The 14896-nt window shown below is 40.8% G+C and overlaps 1 protein-coding gene across 1 annotated transcript in view; it reads left to right on the top strand.

Annotated features, from left to right (window-relative positions):
• Positions 1-13224, top strand: part of OTOP1 (otopetrin 1) — a 34450-nt gene extending 21226 nt beyond the window's left edge. Inside the window, exons 5-6 of the mRNA XM_038400128.2 lie at positions 5005-5945; positions 12352-13224. Coding sequence (XP_038256056.1) covers positions 5005-5945; positions 12352-12522 — 1112 coding nt within the window. The 3' untranslated portion in view covers positions 12523-13224. The remainder of the gene's footprint in view (positions 1-5004; positions 5946-12351) is intronic.
• Positions 13225-14896: the final 1672 nt, after the last annotated feature.

The raw sequence follows: 14896 nt of genomic DNA, 5'->3' as shown, positions 1-14896 counted from the left end.
GTCAGCAACTCAGCGTGGGTGCTCAGGCTGGCTGCCTGCCTGTCCTGGCACCGCAGATCGCTCTGCACCCCAGAAGCAGCCCGCAGCAGGTCCAGCTCCTAGAGAGAGGCAAGCAGGTGGCTCTGTGCGCTGCTCTCGCCTGCAGGCACCGCTCCCCCCTCCCAGCACAGGTGCTGACTGGACTGCCAGGGTCCCTTTTCGACTGGGTGTTCTGAAAACCGGACACCTTGTCACCCTATTAATAATATAGTCCACATGTTCAAAAACTACCTCTGAAATTGGACCCAAAGTTCTATACCTGCAGTTTACAAGTTCTATCCCGTATAGGTACAAATAGAATCCAGATGCCACATTACCTGATTGCTGCTGCAGATCCAGTATTTAGATATGTAGTTCAGAGATTTTCTCCAGTTGTACTGCATAGAGCACTGGTGGTCTGTGGAGTACATGCCAGTGGCCAGCAGAAAGCAGGTTATTGGCTTCCTTCCTAGTTTTCATCTGTTAAATTACATTTAGAGACAGCTAAAGTACATTCAAAACATTCAGAACCTCAAAGATATGAGCACCAGAGTTCTGGACTTACCAGTCAGCTGGACATCCTCTGGAACCGGAAGTAATCAGGCAGCAGCGGAGACACACAGAGACACAAAAAAAGGAAATACTTTACTGCCTCTGGACTTTAGCCCTGGGGCTCAGGTCTTCAGCTTGGGAGTGGGGGTTAAGGCTGCAACCACAGGCAGGGGGGTGTCAGGGCTCTGGGCAGGGTGGGGGTCATGGCTTCTGACCCTTGGGAGCACCATGGCTCAGGGCTTGAGATCTGGGGGGAGCACTGGGACTTGGGGCTTCAGCCCCATGGCTCTACTCCTGGTTTCAGCCTGGGGCTTCAGACTGATGACGACTTTCCTGGCTTCAGCCCCATGGGCGGTTCTGGGGCTCGGGGCTTTAGCTACGAGGGGAGCACTGATTTCAGCCCCAGCACTCTCCCCATAGCTAAAGCCCCGAGCTCTGGTATGTCCCCTCTACCCCACTGAAACTGGGAGTGGAGCCATGGGGAGCCCTGAGCCCTGCCCCCCTATGGCAGAAGCCAGGAACGGAGCCAAAAGGCTGAAGCCCTGAGCCCTGGTGCCCCTCCCCGCTGCCCACAAGGCTGAAACTGGAAGCAAAGCCACAGGGCTGAAGCCCCGAGCCCCAGCGCATGCTCCAGATCTAAAGGCCTGAGCCCTAGTGCTCCCAAGGGTCAGAAGCTCTGACTGCCCCCTACCCAGAGCTCTGCCCCACCCCCACGGCTGCAGCCCCAGCCCCCCTCCCCCAGTGGCTGAAGTCCATAAAGTCTTGTTTGGAATTACGCACATTTCAGAGTTATGGACAACCTCCATTCCCGAGGTGTCCATAACTCTGAGGTTTTACTGTATTACTTTTCTATGTAATAAATGGCTATGGTTGCCACAGAGGAGATGCAATTGCAAATGGTAAAAGATAGTCCATGCAATTGGGGATGACTGGAGTAAGTGATCCATGAGACAATCTCTGTATTAACATGTGTTCCACACCAAGTAATGATTTGAGAATTCTATTTGTTTGCACCTCTGTGTAGTTTGCACTAAAAAAAAAACCCACAGGCACAAATATTTGTGGGTGAAATTTTAGAACCAAATTAGCACATAAAAACAGCCATACTCGGGCAGACCAATGGTCCCTCTAGCCCAGTATCCTGCCTTCTGACAGTGGCCAATGCCATTTGCTTCAGAGAGAGGGAATGAACAGAACAAGGCAATTTGAATGATTCCTCTTGACCAGTACCAGCTTCTGGCAGGTTGAGGTTTAGGGAGATTGGGGATTGCGTTTGTGACCATTTTAACTAATAGCCATTGATGGACCTATCCTCCATGAACTTATTTGATTCTTTTTTGAACCCAGTTATACTTTTGGCCTTCACAACATCTCCTGAAAATGAGTTCCACAGGTTGACTGTGTGTTGTGTGAAGAATTACTTCTTATGGTTGTTTTAAACCTCCTACCTATTAATTTCATTGGGTGACTCCTAGTTCTTGTGTTATGTGAAGGGGTAAATAACACCTCCCTATTTAATTTCTCTACATCATTCATGATTTTATAGACCTGTATCATATCCTCCCATATCCTGTCGTCTCTTTTCTAAGGTGAACGGTTCCACTCTTTTTAATCTCTCCATGTATGGAAGCTGTTCCCTACCCCTAATCATTTTTGTTGCCCTTCTCTACATCTTTTCCAATTCTAATATATCTTTTTTGAGATGGTGCAACCAGAACTGCACACGGTATTCCAGATGTGGGAATACCATGGATTTATATAATGGCATTATGATATTTTCTTTTTAGATATTTTTATTATCTTTCCATTTCATAATGGTTCCTATCATTCTGTTAGTTTGATTGCTGCTGCACATTGAATGGATGTTTTCAGAGAACTATCCACAATAACTCCAAGATCTCTTTCTTGAGTGGTAACAGCTAATTTAGACCCCATCATTTTGTATGTATAGTTGGGATTATTTTTTCCAATGTACTTTTTTTCAACTATCAGCACTAAATTTCATCTGCCATTTTGTCTCCGTCACCCAGTTTAGGAGATCCTTTTGTAACTCTTCACAGTCATCTATGGACTTAACTGTATTGAATAATTTTGTATCATCTGCAAATTTTGCCACCTCACTATTCACCCCCTTTTTCAGGTCATTTATGAATATGTTAAATTTAACATCCTTGTAGGGAGTAAATACCCAAAGCCCCCACCACAGTAGCATTTAACTTCAAAAAGGGGAACTAAACAAAAATGAGGAGGCTAGTTAGATGAAATTAAAAAGAATAATCACAAGAGTGAAATGCCTGCAAGCTGCATGGAAGTTTTAAAAACCCCCACAATAGAGGCTCAAACTAAATAGAGGCCCCCTCCCCAAAAACAAACAAAACAAGTAAGAGGACCAAAAAATGCCACCACGTCTAAACAACAGTATAAAAGATGTGGTTAGAAACAGAAAGACATACATATTTTAAAAATTGGAAGTCAAATTGTACTGAGGAAAAGAGAAGCATAAATTCTGGCAAACCCGATTTATTGAAAAGTATAATTAAGTAGGCTAAAAAAGACTTTGAAGAGCAACTAGCAAAAGACACAAAAACTAACAGCAAATGTTTTTTTTAGTATATCAGAAGCAGGAAGCCTGCCAAACAATCAGCGGGGCCACTGGATAATTGAGATGCTAAAGGAGCATTCAGGGAAGACAAGGCCATTGCAGAAAAGCAAAATGAATTATTTGCATTCGTCTTCAATGCAGAGTATATGAAGGAAATTACTATACCTGAGCCACTATTTTTAGGTGACAAATCTAAGGAACTGTCCCAGATTGGTGTGTCAGTAAAGGAGGTGTTAGAACAAATTGATAAATTAAAGAGCAGTAAGTCACTGGGACCAGATGGTATTCACCCAAGAGTTCTGTAGGAACTCAAATATGAAATTGTAGAGCTACTAACTGGTATGTAACCTCTCACTTATACCACCTTCTGTACCAGATGACTGATGGATAGCTAATGTGTAGCTGATTTTTTTAAAAGGTTACTGAGGTGATCCTGACAATTACAGGCTGGTAAGCCTAACGTCAGTACTAGGCAAATTGATTGAAACTATAGTAAAGAACAGAATTATCAGATACATATATGAACGTGATATGATGGGAAAGAGTCAACATGGTTTTGTAAACGAAAATCTTGTTTCACCAGTCTGTTAGACTTCTTTGAGGGGCGTCAACAAACTTTAACAAGGGTGATCAATGGATATAGTGTACTTTGACTTGGTGTCCTGAAACACCTGACTTCTAGAAGCTGGGACTGGGTGACGGAAAGTGGCTCACTGGCTTGTTTTGTTCACTCCCCTTTGAAGCATCTGGCACCGGCCACTGTCAGAAGATGACATACTGGGCAAGATGGACCAACGGTCTGACCCAGTATGACCATTCTTATCTTGAAAAGCACAGGTGCCAGTACCGATCCTTGGGGGGATGCACTATTTACCTCTCCCCATTGTGAAAACTGTCCATTTATTCCTAACCTTTGTTTCCTATCTTTTAACCAGTTACTGATTCATGAGGGGACTTTTCACTCTTATCCCATGGCTGTTTGGTTTGTTTAACAGCCTTTGGAGAGGGACCTTGTCAAAGGCTTTCGGAAAGTCAAAGTACACTATAGTACTACAGTCGAAGTACCTGTTTGAAAATTTGTCCCATATATATAAATTTACATATTACAGATAAATTCAACGCAAAATAAAAGTGATAATTAGTTTCTCCTTTACTAGCCTGACAAGACTGAGCCTGTGTTTTCCCAACAACAGCTGGTAGAAGCTATAATTCACAGTTTGGGAGATAAATGGGAAGGGAATTGATTTTTAAATATTTTATTTTAAATTAAAATATTGGTAATATTTAAGTGTAAGTATATAAGGACCAATTATCCTGTCACTTATACATATGTAAATCAGGAATAAAGTCAGTGGAGTTACATTGGTGTATAACTGAAAGGGGAACTAGGCCCTACACAGTTAGGACTCAATTCTGCATCTGTTCCAGATATGGAACTCATATTAGCTTCTGTAGGAGTTTCATCTGTAGAATGGCAGCAGAATCAAGCCCCTACTGGTTTGGAATCTTAAATTTTTTAAATACATTGTTCTCATCAAAACCGTGCTAAACTTTAAGAGATGCGTGTGAAATTTTAACATTCACTTTTGATGAGGATTTTGCCTAGAAATTGTAATAAGGCTGTCTTTCAAGTTTTGGAGGAGATGCAAAAGTTGCTCTTAGACTAGTGATTTTAGTATCCAACACCCAGCTAAATTTTTTTTTTCAGGTGACTAAATGTACGACACAAGCTGTCTGACTGAAATCATCATTCTCCTTGTTATGGTGTTGTCTTATTTAAAAGAAAAAACATTTATTGCACAACAAAAATCTAATCTCTTTCTCCTTTTTAGATTTAGATGACCATGCACCCCAATGTAATTGTACAACAACTCTCTGTTCGATATTTTCTCAAGGAATGTATTACCTATATCCCTTCAACATAGAGTATCATATTTTAGCATCCACAATGCTCTATGTCCTGTGGAAGAATATTGGACGCAAAGTAGAACACCACCACCAATACAAAATACTGTTCAAGTTTCATGGCATAACAGTGGGCACGATTTTTGGACTAATTGTGCTGATTAGCACAATAGCGATCGTTGTCGTGTACTTAATTCAGATAGGACGTTCGAAAATCAAGAGTGAGTTAGCACTTACTATGTTTTATTTATATGCTATCTCCGTACTGACTCTTATGTGTGCAGCTGGAATTGTCGCCCTTCTAATTTACAGACTAGAAGAAAGATCAATGGATAATTCAAAAAATCCTGCCAGGAAACTTGATGCAGACCTATTAATTGGCACAGCTTCAGGTTCCTGGCTCCTCTCTTGGGGTTCTATCCTAGCAACTATCTGTGCCCAGGCACATCCAAAATACACATGGTACAATCTGCCTTATTCCATCCTGGTTATTATTGAGAAATATATTCAGAACCTCTTTATCATTGAGTCCATACATCGTGAACAGGAAAAGATGAATGATGACATTAAAACTCTTCGAATAGTAACTGTATCCAGTCAGAGCACTCTGTCACTTACCCCATCATACAAAGAAATTTACAATGGAGCAGCTGATATGGACAATGGAAAGTTTCCATACATGTTCAATGAGAATATCTACATGAGAGAAAGAAGTGGTGGTGATGGTTTTGATGAAGTCAGGAGTCAAGCTAGCAGTCCAGTCAGACACTCAACCTCAGATTTCTCACTGTACAGTCGAAACTCAGTTAACAATAAGAGGAGAATCCTGAAGAACATTGCAGCATTTTTATTCCTGTGTAATCTTTCGGTAAGGTATTTTGAATATAATACACAAAATTAATACCAAAAAGCTCTCTAAAACCACCAAGACGAAGAATATTAATGTTACTCAGTTTTACTCTTTATAATAAGTGAATTTTAGTGCTTGTGAAAGGAGGTGGATTGACTGCACCAATGGGGAATAATGTCTACTTAGAAGTGGAATAGGCATGGGAGAAGGTATTTAACCTTGGAGACTAAAGTCTGTTTATCCACAGTACAGGAATGGCACAGGCAGTGATCCCTGAAACTCTGCCCTCTCAATATGCCCCCCAAAATGATCTGGAGGGCTACTTACAGAGGAGAAAAGAGTAATTCAGTCTCCATCCTTGGTCTTTCTGTTGTGACTGCTAACAAGACAGGATGTAATTAGTGACTATTATAGTGGGGAGAGTGGTCCAATAGAAGACTCCCATTTCATATTGGCCACTCAATAGTTGTCAGTCAATTTATTGGTTGTCAGTCAACCACTATGCTCAGTGGTTTGCGCATTGGCCTGCTAAACCCAGGGTTGTGACTTCCATCCTTGAGGGGGCCATTTAGGCATCTGGGGCAAAAATTGGGGATTGGTCCTGCTTTGAGCAGGGGGTTGGACTAGATGACCTCCTGAGGTCCCTTCCAACCCTGATATTCTAGGATTCTATGATAGGAACATAACATAAGAACGGCCATACTGGGTCAGACCAAAGGTCCATCCAGCCCAGTATCCTGTCTTCCGACAGTGGCCAATGTCAGGTACCACAGAGGAATGAACAGAACAGGAAATCATCAAGTGATCCATCCACTGTCGCCCATTGCCAGTTCTGGCAAACAGAGGCGAGGGACACTATCCCTGCCCATCCTGGCTAATAGCCATTGGCGGACCTATCCTTCATAAATTTATCTAGTTCTTTTTTGAACTCTGTTATGGTCTTGGCCTTCACAACATCCTCTGGCAAAGAGTTCCAAAGGTTGACTATGTGTTGTGTGTTGAAATACTTCCTTTTGTTTGTTTTAAACCTCCTACCTATGAATTTCATTTGGTGATCCCTAGTTTTTGTGTTATGAGGAGGAGTAAATACACTTCCTTATTTACTTTCTCCATACCAGTCATGATTTTATAGACCTCTATCATATCTTCCCTTACTCGTCTCTTTTTCAAGCTGAAAAGTCCCAATCTTATTACTCTCTCCTCATATGGAAGCGATTCCATGATTAGCTGTTCCTAATAATTTTTGTTGCCCTTTTCTGAACTTTTCCCAATTCCAATATGTCCTTTTTGAGATGGGGAGACCACATCAGCACTTAGTATTCAAGATGTGGGCGGACCCTGGATTTATATAGAGGCAATATGATATTTTCTGTCTTATTATCTTTCTTAATGATTTCCAACATTCCGCTAGCTTTTTTGACTGCTGCTGCACATTGAGTGGATGTTTTCAGAGAACTATCCATAGTCACTCCAAGATCTCTTTCTTGAGTGGTAACAGCTAATTTAGACCCCATAATTTTGTATGTATAGTTGGGATTATGTTTTCCAAAGTGCATTACTTTGCATTTATACTTTGAATTTTGTTGCCCAGTTACTCAGTTTTGTGAGATTCTGTGATGGGATGGGACTTGCCACTGCAGCACCCCCTGCTGGATGCTCCAGGGATCAGCTCTGCTAAGGGTGTGCCCTCTTCTGTTAGAGTCTCACCACCATCACTTCTGCTCCAAGACCCACTTCCCTCCAAAGACTGCAATGTCCCCTTCAGGACGCAGCCCTCTGGCTGTGCCACACTCTGTAATCCCGCCTTCTGCGGGGACACTATCTCAGTCCCTCGCTCCAGCCACTTCCTCAGTGGTGAGGGGGGAATGAGGGGAGGACCCAGGGACTCTGTAGATGACAGCCACATGCTGCGTCTCCTCCAGTCTCAGTCTACTTCCCTGGGCCGCTTCCCCGCAGCCCCATCTCTGCCCTTATCTCAGGGCCTCAGCATGCCAGTCTTGGCAGTCAGCCAGGAGCTCACTCTTACTCCCCGATCCTGCCCAGCACTGCTCTGTCTAAAATGCTAGCATTCTTCCTCCTTCAAGGCATCCAGTCTTCCTCCTTGATCTCCAGGGAGCAACTGAAGCTGCTCTAAGAAAAGGAGTACCTGTGGCACCTTAGAGCCTCCTTTTCTTTTTGCGAATACAGACTAACACAGCTGCTATTCTGAAACCTGAAGCTGCTCTGCAGCCCTTCTTATATGGGCCAGCCCAGCCCTGATTGGCTGCTCCTCGCAGCCCCTCTCTAATTGTCTGTCTCCTGCACAGCCACCCTAGGGCTCTATTAACCCCTTATGAGCCAGTGTGGGGCAGATGCCCCATCACAGATCTCTTTGCAGCGCTTCACAGTCTCTTTTGGACTTAACTATCTTGAGTAGTTTTGTATCATCTGCAAATTTTGCCACCTCACTGTTTACCCCTTTTTCCAGATCATTTATGAATATGTTGAATAGGACTGAGACCAGAACAGACCCCTGAGGGACACCACTATTTACCTCTCTCCATTCTGAAAACTGACCATTTATTCCTACCCTTTGTTTCCTACCTTTTAACCAGTTATTGATCCATGAGAGGAGCTTAGCTCTTATTCCATGACAACTTACTTTGCTTAAGAGCCTTTGGTAAGGGTCCTTGTCAAAGGCTTTCTGAAAATCTAAGTACACTATATCCAGTGGATCCTCCTTGTCTGCATGCTTGTTGACCCCCTCAAGGAATTCTATTGGATTGGTGAGGAATTATTTCCTTTTACAAAAACCTTGTTGACTCTTCCCCAACAAATTATGTTAATCTATGTGTCTGACAATTCTGTTCTTTACTATAGTTTCAACCAGTTTGCCTGGTTCTGAAATCAAGTTTACTGGCCTGTAATTGCCAGGATCATTTCTGGGGCACTTTTTAAAAATTGGCATCACATTCGCTATCTTCCAGTCATTTGGTACAGAAGCTGATTTAAATGACAGGTTACAAACCACAATTAGTAGTTCTGCAATTTCACATTTGAGTTCCTTTAGAACTCTTGGGTGAATACCACCTGGTCCTGGTGACATATGTTTAATTTATCAATTTGTTCCAAAACCTCCTCTAATGACACCTCAATCTGGGACAGTTCCTCAAATTTGTCACCTAAAAGGAATGGCTCAGATTTGGGAATCTCCCTCACATCCTGAGCTGTGAAGACCGATTAATTCATTTAGTGTCTCCTCAATGTCCTTATAGTCCTTGAGTGCTCCTTTAGCATCTTGATCATCCAGTGGCCCCACTGGTTGTTTAGCAGGCTTCCTGCTTCTTATGTACTTAAAATTTTTTTTGCTATTACTTTTTGAATCTTTGGCTAGCTGTTCTTCAATATTTTATTTTGGCCTTCCTAATTATATTTTTACCTTCATTTGCTTGAGCTTATGCTCCTTTCTGTTTTCCTCACTAGGATTTAACTTCCATTTTTTAAAAGGATGCCTTTTTGCCTCTCACTACTTCTTCTACTTTGTTGTTTAGCCATGGTGGCACTTTTTTGGTTCTCTTACTATGTTTTTTAATTTGGGGTATGCATTTCAGTTGAGACTATTATGCTGTCTTTAAAAAGTTTCCATGCAGCTTGCAGGGATTTCACTTTTGGCACTGTGCTTTTTAAGTTCTATTTAATTAACTTCCTCATTTTTGTGTAGTACCTCATTCTGAAATTAAATGCTACCATGGTGGGCTGCTGTGGTGTTTTGCCAGCCCCAGGGATGCTAAATTTAATTATATTATGATCACTATTATCAAACAGTCCAGCTATATTCACCTCTTGGACCAGATCCTGTGCTCCACTTAGGACTAAATCAAGAATTGCCTCTCCTCTTATGGGTTCCAGCTGCTCCAAAAAGCAGTCACTTAAAGCATCAAGAAACTTTATCTCTGTGTCCTAAGGTGACATGTACCCAATCAATAGGGGATAGTTGAAATACCTCATTATTACTGAGTTTTTTTATTTTTATAGCCTCTCTAATCTCCCTGAACATTTCACAATCACTATACCATCCTGGTCAAGAGGTCGGTAGTATATCCCTACTTCTGTATTCTTATTGTTCAGGTATGGAATTACTATCCATAGAGATTCTATGGTACAATTTGGTTCATTTAAGATTTTTACTTCATTTGATTCTATGCTTTCTTTTACATATAGTGCCATTCCCCCACCAGCATGACCTGTTCTGTCCTTCCAATATATTTTGTACCCTGGTATTACTGTGTCCCATTGATTATCCTCATTTCACCAAGTTTCTGTGATGCCTATTATATCAATATCCTCATTTAATATGAGGCACTCTACTTTACCCATATTATTATTTAGACTTCTAGCATTTGTATATAAGCACTTAAAAATTGTCACTTTTTAGCTGTTTGCCATTACATGTCAGTCAGCCAGCCCCCTCCCCGATCTGAGAATGATGACATAGCCACATCATTATGACTTCACAGTTTCTTTTTTAGGGTACATCTACACTGTAGCTGGAGATGTAATTTCTGGCTTGGGTACATGCATTAACTTTTTGATTGAACTAGTGTGCTAAAAATAGCAGTGTAGTTTGAGTGATCCTAGCAACAGCCTGGGCTAGCCGTCCGAGTCTCAGATGAGACTGTATGTGGGTGACTAGCCAATGCTACTACCTGCTCTGCCAAACAGATTTGCTTTGAGGACACTGACAATACAAAACCCTTTAAAGTCCCTTTTTTTAGCTTGTGTAGGAGCAGCTGCTTCTCCAATTACTACATTTTTAGGCTAAACTTTGTACGTAGTTATGTAAAAATGTACTGTACATTCAGTAAAACCTCAGTTATGAACACCTCAGAAATGGAGGTTATTCATAACTGAACAAAATGTGGCTGTTCTTTCAAAAGTTTACAACTTAATATTAACTTAATACAGCTTTGAAACTTTACTATGCAGAAGAAAAATGCTGCTTTTAACGGTCTTAATTTGTATGAAACAAGTAGAGAAACAGTTTCCTTACCATGTCAAACCTTTTATTTTAAACTCTTTTTTTCAATAATTTATGTTTAATACAGTAATGTACTATATTTGCTTTTTAAGAAAAAACTCTGTTGCTGCCTGACCGGTTGCTGTCTGTGGTTGCCTGGTCAGTTTGTAACTCTGGTGTTCATAACTCCCCCCCTCCCTCCCCCAACTTCCCCAAACCAGAAACACTATGGGCCTGATTCTGCAACATACTGTACTTCCTCAACTGAAAGCACTCATCACCTTCCAAGATAGGACCATATTCTGTGAAATAACTAGCCCCAAATTATAGGTTTAATATGATGGTAAAAGTGGGCCCTTCCATGGGATCCTTGTCTACACTAGGTCTCACACTAGTGCTAAGACTGGTTCAGTTGTCCCTGTGATACTGCCTGTGGGAATTTTTTAAATTTTTTTTTTTGGTAAAACTTCAGTGTAACATGGCCTAAGGGGTTTATTTATCTGTCAACTCAATACACAAATGTAGCTCTCCTTTAAGTAACTATTAATTATGTACACACATTTAGACAAGAATCCCTTGATGATAAGGGTTCATTTACTTGCTGTGGAATTGTTTTATAAAAGTCACTAAGGCCCCAGTTTTAAAGGTATTTAGGCATTGCTCTGCTCAGCACTGCAAGGCCCAAGGGCAACATTTTAAAGTTATTTAGGTATCTGAAGATGAAGATAGGTGCCTGAGGCCAGATTTTTAAAGATATTTAGGTGTCTAAAGATGCAGACAGGTCTTTTTTAGTGGGGTTTTCAAAAGTCCCTATGTACCTAACTCTGTCTGGGCACTTTGGAAAATCCCACTAGGTATCTATCTGCATTTTAGACACCTAAACACATTTAAAATTCTGGCCCTCAGGAGCCCAAGTTGCACTGAAAGTCAGCAGGACTTAGGCTGCTATATGCCTAAATAATTCTTGAAAATAGGACTTACTTGTTTCATTCACTTAGGCTGTGAATGTTGAATGGAACAACCCCTAAATACCTTTAAAATCTGGCCCTAAAAACTGACAGTACTTTCCAGAAATCTTGCTATGGAACTAAGCAATATACATTATATTGTAAGTACAACACAGTTTTGCATTACAAGCCACCTCTTAATGTATTATATGGAATAGGAACTCAGGCCAAAGCTGTTAGCTTTAAGCAAGACAGAGGTCCTGATTCTCTACTTGCTTACACTGGAATAAACCAGGGAGTAACTGCTGAAATCCATGTGAATGGAGAATTGGGCTCAACGATCTTTGATACCAAATGATATTGGTTCATTTGCAGTATCGAAGGAATGAGTATGTTATACCACAATAGTCACAATAGGCAAGCATCACTTGATGAAGATGATGATGATGACTGATACCAATGTTGTTTTCTTTCCACGCAGCTTTGGATTCCACCAGCATTTGGTTGCCGCCCAGAGTATGACAATGGACTGGAAGAAATAGTTTTTGGCTTTGAACCTTGGATAATTGTTGTTAACCTTGCAATGCCTTTTTCTATTTTCTATCGTATGCATTCAGCTGCCTCACTCTTTGAGGTCTATTGCAAAACATAATCTATAAACAATCCCAGTGAACAATGGGTTGAATGCATGACTGAATAAATGAAACGGTGACAGAGTGAATACAGCAGCTGGTTGATATTAACAGGTTCTACAACTATTTTAATAAACAAGACTATAGTTAATAGAACTTAATATTCAATATCATTCATTCCCCCACATATTTTATTGTACTTTTTTTAGATAGACACTTCAATATTATTGTAGAGTAAAGTTAACCAAAATGTGTCTGAATCTTTTGCTGTCTAAATCATCTGAGGCTCACCATGTGGAAACAAGATATATTTTCTGAGTTATTTGTATTGATGCAGTTCTCCTCTGAATGTTGCCTCTAGGTGGGATTTTTCAAAAATTAGGAGCAAAGATCCCATTGACTATCCATCAGACCTATGCTTCTAAATTACTTAGGCACCTTTGAAAATCTTACCCTCAGTTTTTAGCAAAATGTTTTATAATATAAACTGGAAACATAATCTGTTATTTAGATGGGGAAAATTCTGTTTAATTTTCGGACTGAGAAAAATAATATGTTATCTTCCTGAGTACACTGTAAGAAAGTACAGACACTGTATAGATTTAGATATGGTATTGTATATAAGTCCTTATGAGTTAAACATGATTTTATTCATGAATTCCCATTGTTTTATACTTACTATATGAAATAACTAATGAATAAAGTAAATTTTTTTAATTGTTCAGGTTGGTTTGCAGATTTTTGAAACTGTTAGAGGGGAAAGCTAATCTTGTAGCTTATGTTCAGCTCCATGTAATCTGTGTTTTAGTCCCAGCACTGCCACAAACTTCCCATCTGACTTTGGAGAAGTTTCTTAGTTTCTCTGTACCTCTGTGCTCCACTTTGTAAAATGAGGATAATAATACCTATTTATCTCACAGTGGTGCCATGAGTCTTAGCTAATAATGCCCATGAAGCTTGGCAGGATCCTTGGGTGGAAGAGCACACAGAAGTACAAAAGTACAATTGTTTTTCATGAGCTGCTGTAACCATGTATATGTGAAAAGAAAAGGAGTACTTGTGGCACCTTAGAGACTAACAAATTTATTAGAGCATAAACTTTTGTGAGCTACAGCTCACTTCATCGGATAGCTTATGCTCTAATAAATTTGTTAGTCTCTAAGGTGCCACAAGTACTCCTTTTCTTTTTGCAAATACAGACTAACACGGCTGCTACTCTGAAACATGAATATGTGGTGTCAGGAACATAGGAACTGCTATACTGAACCAGGTTAGTGGTCCAGTGGTTTCTCACAGTGGCCAGTACCAGATGCTTCAGGGGAAGGAGCAAGAAACTTGCAATACACCATTAGAATAACCTATCCACAAGGAAAGGGGTAACAAGGATAAATATTGTTTACTCCCATCCTGCCTTTTACTGTTAAGTGTACTAGTTTTTCAAGTTCCTTTATACCACACCAACTGCTGGGGTATCTGTGCTTTTAGGGCTGGACAAAGTTCCTTACAGCGAGAGGTTTAGGGAGCTCAATCTGTTTATATTATGAAAAGGAAGATCAAAAGGTAACTTGATTACAGTGTGTAAGTACCATTACAGGGAGAATATAGTGAGCATTAAAGCACCCTTTAATCTAGCAGAGAAAGGCATAATCAGAACCTATGGCTGGAATTTGAAGCCAGAGAGATTTAAGTTAGAAATTAGGCACAAACATTTAATGCTGATGGTCATTAACCATTGGAAAAAGCTACCTAGGGAAGGGTTACAGTTGTCTGCTTAACTTCAACTAATAAAAACAACAATGTTGCCTGCACACCACTAGATGGTGATCTTACACCAATAAAATAATTGAAGTCCTGACAAAGCAGGAATAGTGCAATAAATAATTTAAGTGATTAGATTTAAGGAGCACCTCATATCCCAATTATTTTGGTTTTATTCTGTGAAATATTAGGTGAGCAGGTGGAGTTCTATGTAGCTTATCTATTGCACTTTATGGGCTCAATTCCCAAAAGGTCTTACCTAACTGCCACTTTAGGTGCCTAAATCCCAGAATCAGCTCCCACTGGAATTCACAAAAACCTCCGCTTAGCTGCCCCAAATCTTCTAGATGCTTAAACTCGCTCAGCACCTAAAGTTGCCTAGGTGCCTATGTTTCTACCTCTGAGCATGTGCACTGCAGCCCTACACCATATGTCCGGATGCCCAAAACAATTCCCTAAGGGGAAGATAGACATTCATCTGCCTGACTCCTCTGCGGGGCCTGCTCTGGTATGCAGACTTGGAGCTCATCTACCAGACTGGCCCCTACAGACAAACTTACATGCCGCTGCCACCAGCCAGTGGCAAAGCTACAATGGGGCAAGTGGTGCAGTCATGCCAGGCATGGGTGGCAGGTG

The sequence above is a fragment of the Dermochelys coriacea genome, chromosome 4, assembly GCF_009764565.3.
Source record: "Dermochelys coriacea isolate rDerCor1 chromosome 4, rDerCor1.pri.v4, whole genome shotgun sequence".
NCBI classification, from domain to species: domain Eukaryota; kingdom Metazoa; phylum Chordata; order Testudines; family Dermochelyidae; genus Dermochelys; species Dermochelys coriacea.
This window is presented reverse-complemented; position numbering and strand designations above follow the sequence as displayed.